Below are 14,845 nucleotides of genomic sequence, written 5' to 3' on the forward strand. Positions count from 1 at the left end.
GTGCTCTACACTATGCCACCTCAGAGGCATGACACAGGAACCTAATTATCATCATTTAAAACACTTTCTAAGGGAAAATATTTTTCAAATCCTAAACAATGGATTTCTTTTTTTAAAAATCCCTTTTGTAAAATAAGGGCTTCTTTTACAGTACATACTGTATTGGTAGTACCAGTAATGAGACTTGGAAAACACCCTAATGTTCTGTCTTCTTTTATAAAGCTACAAAATTATGAATCTTTACTCTAGAGCTGGTAATACTTGTTCTGATATAACAGGTGAGTTTTTAGTCTTATTCTCCTCCACCAACCTTTCCGCCCCCAAAAAACCAAAAAGACAGTCTAGGAACAATTAAAGGGATTCAAAAATTTATTCTTCACTTCTTTTTACAATAAATATTTACCAGTAATAGCACTCAAAGGTTCTGAATCAAAACCTATCAAATTGTGAATTCCCAACATAGCAGCAAAAATTAACATGAATCCTGATGCAAAGGCAAAGATCTCATAATCTAGTGACAGATACAGTCAATTCCTGATTATCTGAGCTAATTAAGTACAGTGAGAGAGACAATCCAAAAATCATTTTATGTTTGGTTTTAGGATATATTTTCAAATATAGGTATGTCAGGCATTTTAAAAATTCACAACATTTTGAACTATCTAATTAGTCACATCGAGAAGCTGTCTCAGAAAGAACTATCTCCATCCTTTCTCTGACCAAGTCTTCCCTGTTCCTTATGTCATACTGAGAATGGATACCATCAACATTCTGATACAGGTCCAAGCTATGCTTTGACAAAATAACTTTCTTTATCTCTTAGCTAGCTATCATACCCACACATATAAAATCGGGAGTTCTGACTTATTTAAAAAAGGCAACTGAGATGAACTGAATTGGAGGTGACAGATCACAAGTTTTCTTAGTGTTACAAGCAGATTATGAACAAGAGGAGAGAGTTTAAGCTAATACTAACAATCAAGAGTTGACTCTTATGTGTCTATACAGTATATACATACACACATACATGTATGTATATATACATGTCACATATATACAGTGTATATATTTAACTGCATATACATATATTTAATCATTAAATACACATACTTCACATAAAACTAGATATTTTTCAGTGCTACAATATTTACTCAGGATATAGTAGGTCTTGGCCAAGGCCAATTATATAACATGCCCTTAAAAAAAATCTTTTATTTTAGAGAGAGAAAACATACATTTTCATCCATTTGAATTTCATTTCCTTCTCTAATAAATTATAGTTATTTTAAACCTATTGATTCTTCACAGTATGTATTTTTCCAGGCATAGTGGAAAAAAAAAAAGACAAAGACTTATGAATTGGGACTGCTGCAGAAAGTCCCTGGTACCTGAATCAGTTACAGAAAGATTAATCTATTTGATCATCATTCCAGCCCAATTTTGTTTCTACAGCACAAAACCTCACTAAAAGTCTATCCAATATTTCGTACATAGGTGCATAATGCATTTGTTCTTTATTTCTGCAAACAAAAGAGAAGTATACTTCTTGGCAATTATTCATGTCTTTGGCTAAATGAGTGAATACAAGAACTTTAAAACCCAGGTTTGAAACTGGGGGTCTATCATCAAACCCCAATTTCTTGGCACATTTCCAAATGAACAAGTTATTGTCCTATGAAATGCCACCTTTGAAGGGCATGTTGCCCAATTAAATAAGCATAAAATGTCAGTGTGTTAGGTGACATTATTAAAAGTCACAGAGATTATGGTACTGCTTGGATATAGCAAATGAAACAGATTTATACTATAGGATTAATTTTCATAATTAAATACTCTCTAAAAACCTGGTTAGTACTATCAAGTACCAACTAAACCTGTTCTAGGTCAAGCATTATTATTTATTTAAAAGTGCTTGGCAAGAAATTAAGAAATCATAATCATGGGCATTCAGAGCAAATTGCTTTTTTTCCATAACTGCTAACTAAAACTTGATATAATGTCCCCACCCAGATTAGCTACCATGATTCAAAAACTAAAACCCAGGTACATAGGGCATCTTTGCCTGCTAGTCACCCATTGAAAAGACTTTAATAGTGCCTAATTTTAACTTAGCATTTTGTAACTGCATAGGCATGGTTAAATCTGCACCTGAAAAATGTATCTGGTTCATCATGTTGTATTAAAAACGGTTCTGTGAGTGACAGAATCATGTAGGGGAACCCTAGCCAGAACTGAATCTTTCATTTGTGTTCAATTTGACTTTAATGCAACCCTACTTTTATCTCCCTCCTATTAACTCGCAGCCTAGACAAAGTCAAATACTAAAGGGTGGGGAGAAATCACATAGATTACATCATTTAAAAGGGGAAATCAGATAATTTAACTAAACTTTCTAAAAAAATAGAGAATTACTCACATTTGATTGTGACACAGATTGATCAACATTTTTCAATTTTAAAAGGGCCCATTTTAAGTGCATATGTCAGAGTGTTTCAAATGCAGCACCCAGATCAAAATTCATCCTGTCGGTTCCAGGGTTTTTGTCTGATAGTTAATGAAATTAATACATTTACAGAATGCTTTGATAAAGGTCAACTACAATACATGATGGAACTAAGCTACTTACTCAAATTTAGAAATTTCCCACATAATGGGAATTCTTATGTTAATAACAATATAACAATAATAATAGCTAGTATTTATATAATGCTTTAAGGTATGCAGATCACTTTACATATCATCACATTTGATCCTCGCAACAACCCTGTGAGGTAGGTGCTATTACTTTCCCCATTTTACAGATGAGGAAACTGAGACTCAGAGGTGAAGAGACTTACCCAAGGTCATATGGCTTAGCACCTGAGGCAGGATTTGAACTCAGGTCTTCCTGGCTCCATGACCAAGACTTTATTCATTATACCACCTTACAGTGCTGGAGCCTAGAGCCAAAATTAAGTTAAAAGTTGGTTTAAAGCCCTATCTCAGAGTGATTCAAGACTTCTACATAAGTTTTTTGTTTAATTGTGCACCCAAAGTCCAGACAAATTCCAACCTCCTCCAGGCTTCCTCCATTGACTCTGTAACCATTATTCCAGTTCACCACAAAAGACTAAAAATGGTCCCACTGTCACCAATTGGTCAAAGAGGTGGCAATTCAGAGATGGCAAAGTAATACCATAAGAAGAATGTCAACTGTCCTAGGTGTTGCCTCAATAAAAAGCACAGGTTAGGTAACAGAAAAAGTAATGGTGAGACTTCTAGTTTGAATATTTAGAAGGGTCTTTGGCTCACAAACCCTAAGCTGCTTTTCTGATTTTCCTCAAAACACATTAATTCTATGTCTGTTTTGAAAGCAAGAGGCAGGCTCCCTGATATTACGATTAAAGGAAAGCATTCTTTTAGAATCAAAGGAACTTTCAGATGTAGATGGCAATGGATTGGTACTATCTCCCCTTCAGTTTCTAAGAAAGTAGCATGACTATTATTTCTTCATTTCACCTCATTAAATGACAGCATAGGGCTCTCTGATACGGCAGAAATTCAAATGTCGACAGTTAACAAAGAAAACTTTGACTATTCATTGAAACTCTGGAAAATATGATTCACAGAAAAATAATTTAAACCAACCACAAGAATGCATATAAAGGCATAAAATTTAAAAGAAAATTAGGACCTCCTCTCAATAAGATCCATAATCATTCAAATGAGATCAGCCCACCAACCCATCAAGGAAAAACCAAGCTGATAAAGAAACTATTTTGCCCGGATTATGGCACACAGTTGGACAGTTCACTCATTGAGTTAGTTCATCAGAAAGTTTCTCTTGGAAGAAACAATGCACTGGGCCTAGTGTTGAATAGAAAGAGGAAAGACAGAATGGATTGTATTTGGTAAATTTTGCAGCATTTTAACTTATTCCAAACTTTTCAACATCACTATTCTCCCTGTGATACCACACACCTACAAATCATAGAACACCATAAGAATCAAAGAATCAAAATTGTAGGTGACTCAAAATGCAATGGAAAAATATATGGTGGGTTTAAGTAGGCTATTGCACAAAATAATTTTAAATATATGTCAAAAGAAAATATATTTATTTGGAAGCCTTCTATTCAGCTATCCCTAAGATATTAATATTCTGTACCCACCAGCACATTAGTACTAGCATCTATTTCTCTTAGTAAAATCCTGAAAGTTTAACAGAATAAGGAAACAAAAAACAGTGTTATGAACATTTTACCTCTCTATTATGTTAAAGGGACAATAAAAAAAAAAAGTAGCACTAGGGTAATATACTCAGCAAAACAGAAGCAAAGTATGGAAGCAAAGTAATTTCATCTTTCCACTATACTCCCCTTGATATACATGTTAAAGTTTCAAGTACAGGAGATTGTTTCTTCCTTAACATTGTTTTCCACAAGTCCAAAAGTTAGCCTGTCATATAGAATACAAGTCTGAAAAGAAATTTCCAACAGGTCAACATGACCTTACTTAGCAGAAACAAAATATATTCTGTCTCACACAAAGTTTCTGGTTAGGCTAAGGCACTCTATTCTGAAAGGTTCAGAAAACATGCAAAAATATATAATTAGTTTCATAAAGGTAGTTCCATTTAAAATTTAGGGAAAGGAAGTTTGAGTTTATCCAATATCACCCACAAAACTGAAAATGTCTCTTAAACACTGGGATTGTTCAAATGGTTGATCTGAAATACGAAGATTGTAGAGAAATTCTGTCTCAGTTGTCTTAATAAATAGGGCTTTTGAGATCCTGTTCCTACCAAAGAGAATGTCTATCTCAAGCAAAGAAAAGAAGTCATGGTATTAGGGATGTGCAAATTCACTCTATTCTCCAAAAGTCAAATTACCCCAGTCTCTCATCTTATAACTTCTTTCTTTCATCTCACAAATTCCAATGAAACGACTTGTGAAATAACTCCTTTACCACTATAAGAGAAAACATTAAAGCAAGTGCAAAAAACAATTTTCACACTTGGTACAAAAGAAATGTATGTAAAACACATTGGAAATAAAACATCCAAAACATCCCACGACCCTTAAATGAAAAAAGGAAAGGAACTCAACCGCTAACTTATACAATGTATTCTGAAAAATAGGAGAAGGCTTCTGGACCAAATCATCACGTTAAAAAAAAATACACACCAGCTCTGCTTCTTATAATAAATGTATTATTTTGATTAACTTCAAGTAACATTTTTCTCAACAACAATGATATATGAAACTAACAAGGTTAAATTCTCTATTTCTACTTCCTCTGTATAAAGTCAACAAAATAAAAATGATTAAAGTAATAAATGCTGAAAGGTATCCCCTCCTTTCCCCTCCCTACAAATTCACACCATATCCAGTTCAGTTTTAAAGATGACACAGAACAAAATAAAACCAAAAAACGTTAGAAGTTACATTCACTTAATTGGCACTTCCTTTGATTCCCATGATAGCCTTTTAAAAAACACAGACTCAGTAGCAACATTTTCCTGCATCGATTTTTCTATTTGTGATATACATTTACTTCTTCTGACCAGAGGAAGTCACAGAATACACAATACATAAATCCCACAAACACATTTTTTAAAATTTAAAGGAACCATCAGCTGGCTCCTAGACTTCACATTTTTAATAACCTGTGTGACAATGATTAGAATTTACCAATTTAAAAAATTAAATATTACAGTTATTTTTTCAAAGTAGCAGATTTTAAACCTCAAAAGGAAGACACTGCAACTAAGCTTATGGTCAAACATTCATTGATAAATAATGGTTTCTCAAGTTTAAATACATATGAACATGGTTGTGCTTATTCTCTCCAAGTGCAGCCTGTCCATAAAAAGGGTTTAAGACACACTCTTCATTCAAGCACAAACTGCATTCAGTAGAAAAAAGTAAAAAAAAAATTAGCATGTAACTCTCACCACCACCAAACTAAAATATGATGAAATTAAAGGATAAAAAAAGTAAAAAATAATCACACCTGTGAAAAAGATGTGACCTATGAAACAATTATAATAAAGGTGAAGGAATTTTTTTTTATTTTCAAAAATAAACTTTTTAAGTTACTGCAAGCTATCATAAGGAGAATGTATGCTCAATAAGGCAAATGTGTCATGTTTTTTCCAAGTTGGGAAACCAGGAAAAATGAAAAACTGAATTCATGGCCAAACTTTCCCAGACTCTTCCCCAACCCTATCCCCACCCCCCAAAAAAGAGAAAAAAAAAATTCAAGAATGGCCTAGAATTTACATGACAGGTCTCAGAAGAATAATCACATCCTAAAATTGATATACTTCCCAATCCCAAAGTGACTTTCTCTTAAAAGATATTTTATCTACATTCCTCACAAAAAGTAATTGTACCACTAGACTGAGAATGTCAAATGTACCCTTACAATTGTGGCTGACAAGAGCTCATCCTGTAAAACTATTTGAACAACATGTAATTGGAGGGGGAAAATTCAAAATAAGCCATACTAATGAATTATAACTAAAACCCCACAGAATACTTTAATATAAAACAAAAATGGTAAAACCATTTGCCAAGCTCTACTTCAGAATAAAGAGTGCTAGGATATCAGGCAATCAAATTCATGTCAGATTTCTCAGCATGTGATGCCAAAGGCATTTCCATGGAAAAGAGAAGCCAGTATTTGGCAGTCATAAAAGTGACTTAGGGTTAGATTCTTCTGTGGTATTTGGGCATCTTCTACTGAAGGTGACTTGCTTTTGTGGCTTATCTCTCCCTGGGTAGGTAGAAAGAGGATATCGATAGTCTCGACAGATAGGTAAGACCTATTAACAAATCACCAAATAGGAAAATACATTGTGTTCTTATGAATGTTGTCAGTGTTCCTAAACCACCTTCTCTATTTTAAAATCAAACCAAGACAAAAACATAACCTGTATGAACCAAAAAAGCAAGGCTTATGAAGCTGAAATCACTTGGGATATTATGCTGGTCTAATGTACACTGTTTAACCAAAAAGGTCATCTGGTTCTCCTCTCCCCCACAAAATACACATATAATGATAAATGGGAGTGATACAGACAAGAATTAAAGGAGTCCAGATTATATATATATATGCTTCATCCCTGTCATTCATGTACCACATACATTTAGTCCCCATTTCTGTCAAGTGGATAAGTTGCATTCTATGGTGATGATTGGAGTATTTACAAGCATCTTATTTACAGTACTTCCGTAGACTGCAGGCCAATTTTCTCTTCTTCCACTTCTAGTCAATCTGAGCTTGGTTTTCTTAATGAAAAGGGCAGAATCTTAAAGTGGTTACTCAACTGGTTTACCTGTGGAAAAAACATCATGATATGACACACTGACAACTAAGTACTTTATTTCCAAAAAGTTACAAAGAATCTGCCCTCTGAAGATATGAACTGCACCTTTCTTCGATTATCAAAGTTCTTGAAAGACACCTGGACTTGAACCTAGTTTTAAGTTACACAATTATTCTCTTAGGTCCTAAATTGCCTACTGCCCCCTCCTTTTACTAGAAATTAGAAGAGATGATAAGAGCCAAACTACTAAATGACCAAGCAGGAATATTTAACGAGGTTGAAAAGGCATTTCTGTAGAATTACAGTAGTAAATACTACTAGGGCTCCACAAAGGGTATCTGACTTGGTATTCACCACCGTAATTGCATAGGAATGCCCTATCAACTTCATCATTGTATTCCTACTTGGTCAGTTAGTAGTTTAGTTTGCTCCAAAGTCCATAAGACCAGAAAAGATCCCAGGCTAAAATTCATTCTCTAAAACTCCCTGACCTGAATTAGAGGAGTAGACTGACCTAAGGAAAATTGAGAATACTCTATTTCCTATCATACCTCTAGGTAACCATCCCTGACCCTTAAAAAATGGTCTAGGGCCACCACCAAGAATCTTTAAAGATAAAATAGACCATATAATTTTAAGAACCACTGAGAAGTAGGCAACAATTTATTTCCATGCTAATCTTTAAATAATAGAATGGAAACTTTAAATAATTTTACGCATATATATATATATATGTATGTGTATATGTATATATATAAATATACACACAAATATATATATATATATGTATGTGTATATGTATATATATAAATATACACACAAACTACACACACACACACACACACACACACACACACAGAGTCTTCCTTACTCCAGACCCAGTGCACTATCCACTTGTACCATGTAGCTTTCTAATTAAGTGCTGATCTAGTTGAAAATATACTTTAAAATTTATTTATTGTAAACATTTAGGCGCTAGGCTATGTTTTAGTCAGTTTTATAGTAGTTGCTTATAAAAACATTTTTATTTTTCATGCAACTCCAAGTGAAAGCTAGTTTCAAAATGCTAATTAGGATTACTATAGTGTGAACATAACCACCCCATAACTAGCCTCTTTTGCAAATTCAGATTTATTTTACTTAGGTGTTCTTCATTGAAGAACATGTATGGTATTTCATAGTACCTTTAACTCTAGTGTTTTATGAAACTCAACATTTGAACTTCAGAATTTTCCCTGAAAAGTCAGTTATTAAACTGAAGCTCTAAATTAAAGATTTTTTAATATCTCAATGACTCCAGTGAAATCATACTTCACCAGAAATCTTGAAATAAAACCAGTCAACAAGAATTTATTAACCACTTACTGTGTAGCTGGCTCTTTGCTGGACAAAGGGGATATAAAGAAAAGCAAAAACAGGATCTTTACCCTCAAGAAGCTCACATTTTAACAGGAGAAAGGACATGAAAAACACCTATGTACATGTAAGATACATATATAATATAACAGGGGTACTTTCCAAGAGAAGGCACTGGAGGGGTAGGATGTTGGGGGGGGGAGAAGAGGAGAGGAGAGAAGGACCTGGGAAATGCCCCTTGCAGAAAGTGCTAAAGAGCAGTGAGAATGGACAAAAGGCAAAGGATCACTGAAGATCCACAGGATTATCAGAATTCCCTGATAAGTAAAAGATACCCCCCCAGCAAATGTACCCATTAGCTTGAAACCCCACTTAAAGAGGAATAAGGCAGGTAGCATTTCTATTCTAACACCTGCCTGTAGTACAGCTTGAAAACAGTAAAGGCAGGGTAAAAAAAAGGGAAATGTCTCTACATTTTCCAGCAATATTTTTATTGAAAATCAGAAGTACTATTTCCTCATAAGAATTTTTGATCTCACTAAAAAAAAAATCAATCCCAGTTACTATGACAACCACATACTTCAAGGATTGATATTTTTCAGTGTCAATACCACAAGCCAACGACTGCAGATGCTAACTGCTTTATGACTTAATAGATGGTCTCTGAGAATGACTATGGCTTAAACACCAATCATCTTGTCACCAAGTGAGTAAGGAGCTGTTCTAACCTTCCTTGGGCTGAGTCTATGGTCAACGGACATATATTCTGACACCAAGACCATCCCCAAAGTTAATTCAGACAGACAGGGTTGCATGTGAACTAAAGCCATAGCTTTCAATAGTTCCTTCCATATGACAAGGTAGGGTGTTAATGGAAGATAGAGCTAAACGGCTTATGACATTTAAAGAATTTCAGATGAGGCCTTACTGCACCTCTCTATTGCTCATATGCACCTCTATGTAAATCTTCTTTTTTTCTAAATAATTTTTTTTAAAGCATAACCAAATCTTCCAAAAGATCACTCACCACTTGTATTCCATAATGGACATGTGCCAAAGTAATAATAATGCTGAGTAGGTACAGAACAATGGGTTCTGCATGAGGAAGTAATTGTAAGTACACCAAAAGAACCACAAGGGCCAGTGGTACAAGCAACAAATTCAAAGTCTGGCATCTTGTGTTGCTCATCTGACACACAATAAGGCGACACTGAAAAGACAGGAGAAAAACAATTCAATCAGACATGCACTTCCAATACTAATCACTATTACTTGAACATGCATTTTTACATTATCTAAGATCTATAAAGAGAAAAATGTATTTCCCCCAGAATACAGCCTGATTTTCACTAGTTTTAGGGTTGCTTTGTTTAGTTTTTCCAGTAATTTCCTCATATAGCCCTTCATCATTGAAACTTGCCTTGAAACAAACCAAAGAAAACTCAACCCCCTGCAACTGATATGGCAACAATGTCTGAAATATACATTTCATTTCATATCCATAATTCTCACTTCTCTCCTGAGAGGAAGGAGGTACAGTGGATGAATTCTATAGATGATGCATATTCCAAATGGTTAAGAGTTTGGGGAAATGGAGCTTGGATCAAGCCAACCTTTTTTTGTGGAGGGGAGAGGGGCAGCAAAGCAATCAGGGTTAAGTGACTAAGTGACTTGCCAGGGTCACACAGCTAGTTAGTGTCAAGTGTCTGAGAGGCTATATTTGAATTCAGGTCCTCTTGACTCCAGGGCTGGTGCTCTACCCACTACGCCACCTCGCAGCCCCTCAAGCCAACCTTTTCCAGAGGACCATGGAGGAAGAGTCAGAGAGGACCTCAAAGATCACTCAGACTAATTCCTTCCTTTTTTGGAAGAGGAAACTAATGATTAGAGGGATTAAGTGACTTGTTCGAGGACACACAAGTTGTTAAGTGGCAGAGAATCCAAATCTAGCTCTTTACCCACTGCACCATGCTACTTTCATTCTCTTACACAACATCCAGTAATGTGCCATGTTTCAAATCATTACTAATGAAGAGACATGATTACTATATATCCTGCAGATTTTAGTCTATTATTTTTAATACAGAAAGTGGAGGTTTTAAATAACCACAAGTTATATTCCCAAAGAACCACTGTTTCATATTCTAAATATCGCTGTTATTATAAGCAGAGAATTCCATAGAATCATGAGGTTCTTTTTGCTAATCACCAGAATGCTAATCTTGAGATTGAGTTGCTTTATTGTGACTGGAAAAAAAAAAGATCAAGGAGAAAATGATACATAGATATAACTATTGAATTTAAGACTTAAGTAGGAAATCATATAATCCAAGGAAGTTTTTCCTTTAAGAGAGAAGACAATGGGGAGAACTACAGAAGAGAGTACCACTAATAGTTATGTGACTTCGGACAAGTAAACTCACCTCTCTGGTTCCTCACTGGGAAAAATTAATGAGTCATATTAAATGATCTCTAAGCTTCCTTCTAGTACTAACATGCTATGGCTTAGTCTGTGTTGCTCCAGAAGATAAAACTAAGTGGTAGCTCTAAGGAGACAGATTTCAGCTCAAAATAACAAAGAATTTTCCTGTAGACATTTACCCATTTACTTTAATTTTTGTATTTTTAACAAACATATTTACAGCAATGCCATGCAATTTTCTTAAATTTTTTTATATTCATTGTGATCTGCCCTTTCTCATTCTTAATTGTAGTATCAGATTTTCCCGGAACCTTTTAAAACGAGGTTTATTAATGGTTTACCAATGCTATTGTTCTTAAAAAAAAAAGCCCTCTCTTTTATCACTTCATTCTTCTTGTTTTTAATTTGTTAATTTCTGATTTGGTTGTGATTACTTCCCTTGTTCTGTTTTTTTCTAGTGTGTTACTTTGTTCCTTTTCTAATCACTTTAAATGTTGATTCTCTTTTTCTCTCATTAATATAAATCAGGTCTATAGCTGTACCTATGAAAACTGCTTTGCTTACATCTCAAATCTTTTTGCAGTACTTATTATGTTTCTGCTCTCTGCTAGATAATTTATTATTTTTATAATTTCTTCTAAACAAATAATTTTTAGTTTTCACATAATCATAAGCTTCAAATATATTTTATTATTTATAATTGTATTGAATCATTATCTATTAATATGAAATTTGTCTTTAAAAAATTTATCTAGGGTTTCTTTGTAACTAAGTACATGATGAATTTTTGTGAATGTTCAGTGTTTATTCCCTGTTTTTTTCCATGAAGTTGGGGAGATTTATCTGGTAGGAAAGGGGAGGCACAACAGTGGGCTCAGGGAAATATGTTTTCAAGAAGATAGTAACAAAGAGAAGCAGAGATTAGTAAAAAGTTCAACTCATTTCCCTTTTCTCTTCCTCACTTATACAACCCAAATAGCATAATATCATGTACTTTATTTTAGGGCTTATCTATTAACATATAGAGCAACCAGAGAAAGCATTTGTTACAACTAGATCACTAAACTAATACAACTCTATCTGCTGACATACTGGTCTGTAATCATACATGTTAAAATGAGTTTTTAACCTATAGCTAGAATAAGATATAAACATGAACTCGAATATAATTCTACCACATCTACAAATAATTCTACATAACAAAAGTTATGTGACAACTTCAAACCAAAACCTTCATAATTAAGCATGAACAGTTGAGTTAACATTCAATAACATTAGCCAGTAGCTAATATTTATTATCATTTCAAGGTCTGTAAAACATTTTATATGTTATCTCATTTGATGCTCACAACAACCTTATGAGGTAGGGGCTATTATCCCCTTTTTATAGATCTGGGTGATTTGTCTGGCCAGTCACACAGCCACTAAGTGTCTGAAGCAGGATTTGAATTAGAGTCTTTCTGACTCCAAGTCAGCACTCTTTCCTTTATACCACCTAGGTGCCTAAGTGAAGTTGGACCACAGGATTAATAATGTTAACCTAGCAAGAAGGACCTCAACATTGCCCTGTATATGGTTAAGGAGATATACCAAAAGAAAAACCCTCAAAATTTTGTTCCAGTTCCCACTTATTCTAACTCTCTTGGTTTCAACTGCCTGTAAAAATGAGGAAATTTTCATTTTCTTCTGGTTGACCAAGAAGTTCTAAAATCAAAAGTTTTTTCTCAAAGATCTGTTTACTCTTGTACCTGCTACTTTCTATAGCTAATCAAACGCTAATATTCCCCTCATGTTATCATGATTTAGATGAAGAATAATTTCTCACTGTGATGTTGGTAAAAGCTGTTCCAACCATGTAGTAGAAGAGTCTAGGATGTGTCTCTAAAATATCTGATGGTGAGCAGAGGATCCAACTTGTACTCAGAATGAAAAGCAAACACGGAGAAACAAAGGGCAGCATTGTTTCATAGATGGAACTGTGCTTCAAGGTATTATTTCTGTATGCCCTGGAAATCAAAAAACATTATTACAAATTAATTTATTCATTCAACAAATGCCATCCATTACCTTATATTTGTATAACACTTGACAGTTCTCCAAGTGCTTTCACAAACATCTTATTTCATCTTCAACAACTCTCATCTCCACTTATCAAACAAAAAGAGGGGCAGAAAGTTTCAAGTGCTTTGTCTAAGGCCATAGAGCTAGTAAGCAGCAGCCCAAGACAAGCACATAAGGCTTCTGACTCCTAGTTCAATGTTCTAACATATTACTGAAAAAATCTATTAAATGCCTACTACATGCAAAGTACTGTACTAGGAGAAGTACAAGATGCTGCAAAGATAAAATTAGGAATCTCTGAATTTAATTAATTTAGCAGAGAAAATAAGAGATGTATACAAAGAAATTTGACATGTGCTGTTAAAGAGAGCATGGTATAGTGAATAGAGGCATGGCCTTCAATCATGAAGATATGGTTTCAAGTCTTGCCTCTGACACATAATAGCTGTGGGACTACAGGCAAATCATTTAACCTTTCAGAATTCCCAGGCAATTCTCTATGCATATAAAATTTATAAGCAAGTTGCTAATCTGCATCTGTGGAGGGTGTTTCTACAGCAAGAGTTTCTTACACAGATGAACTCAATTGGTCTAGCTTTTTTTTTTAATTAAAGAGCTACAAAGTATTTGCAAGACTTAGAGGAGAAATAATTCTGAGCTAAAATGATAACAAAAGACTTCGTAAAGGAGGCAGCATTTGAGCTTAAAGGAATAGGTGGAGGTTTGGACCAGATACATTCCCTTCCAGACCTATTTCCTACTATCATCCCATGATCTTGAAAAGAAGTTGGGGCAAAGGCATTCCAGACAAAGGGAAGTGAAGAAATCACAGCACAGAGGGAGAAAAGTCTATTCAAGGAACTACAAGCTATCCAGTTTGGCTAGAGTACAGCATAGGTTTAAGGCTATAGTGAGAAATAAAGTTAAAAGGAAAGATCTGGACCATACTAGGGAGGGCTTTGAATGCCAGACTAAAGAATATGAACTTTGGGGCAACTAGATGACGCAGGGGATAGAGCACTCGGTGCTGGAGTTGGGAGGACTTGAGTTCAAATACGACCTCAGACACATAATACTTACTAGCTATGTGATCCTGGCAAGTCACTTAATCCCACTGCCTAGCAAAAAAACAAAAACAAAAAAAATGAACTTTTTTTTTTAAAAGGCAACTGGGGTGAAGTGACTTGCCCAGGGTCACACAGCTACTAAGTGTCAAGTGCTCTATCCATTGTGCAACCTACCTGCCCCAAAAATATGAACTTTGACAGGCAATGGTGAACTACTAGAAGTTTTTTAAAAAGGAAGTACCATAGTCAGAACTGTGCTTTAGAAAGATAAGTCACATTATAGTGGGAAAGATGACTGGTTGGGGAGAGGAGGTTTAGACTAAAGACTGAAAGCGAGGGGCTGAGCCAAGATGGCCGAGTGAAAGCAGTGAATTGCTTGAGCTCTCCCCCAAATCTCTTCAAATACTCATAAAAAATGGCTCTAAACAAATTCTGAAGCAGCAGAACACACAAAAAGACAGAGTGAAACAAATTTCCAGCCCAAGACAACCTGGATGATGATCAGAAAGGTGTATCGCGCCGGGCTGGGAGCGCAGTGCCGTGCAGCGTGGGCCTGCGCAGCAAACCTGGAGCAGACCTCGGAGGACTGAATCGCGGGCAGCTGTGGAGGTTTCCAGACTCCTCAAT

General features: G+C 35.0%; 1 protein-coding gene across 3 annotated transcripts in view; it reads right to left on the reverse strand.

Annotated features, from left to right (window-relative positions):
- Positions 1-351: 351 nt before the first annotated feature.
- The window catches only part of SELENOI (selenoprotein I), a 55,504-nt gene continuing 41,010 nt past the window's right edge, over positions 352-14,845 (reverse strand). For all 3 annotated transcript variants that reach the window (XM_020983917.2, XM_020983915.2, XM_020983916.2), the window contains exons 8-10: positions 12,916-13,096; positions 9,696-9,878; positions 352-7,321 (exon numbers count right to left, since the gene is read on the reverse strand). In XM_020983917.2, the coding sequence (XP_020839576.1) occupies positions 7,256-7,321; positions 9,696-9,878; positions 12,916-13,096 (430 nt within the window). In that variant the 3' untranslated portion in view covers positions 352-7,255. The remainder of the gene's footprint in view (positions 7,322-9,695; positions 9,879-12,915; positions 13,097-14,845) is intronic.

The sequence above is a fragment of the Phascolarctos cinereus genome, unplaced genomic scaffold (genome assembly GCF_003287225.1).
Source record: "Phascolarctos cinereus isolate Bilbo 61053 unplaced genomic scaffold, phaCin_HiC Scaffold_2;HRSCAF=192, whole genome shotgun sequence".
Taxonomy (NCBI): Eukaryota; Metazoa; Chordata; class Mammalia; order Diprotodontia; family Phascolarctidae; genus Phascolarctos; species Phascolarctos cinereus.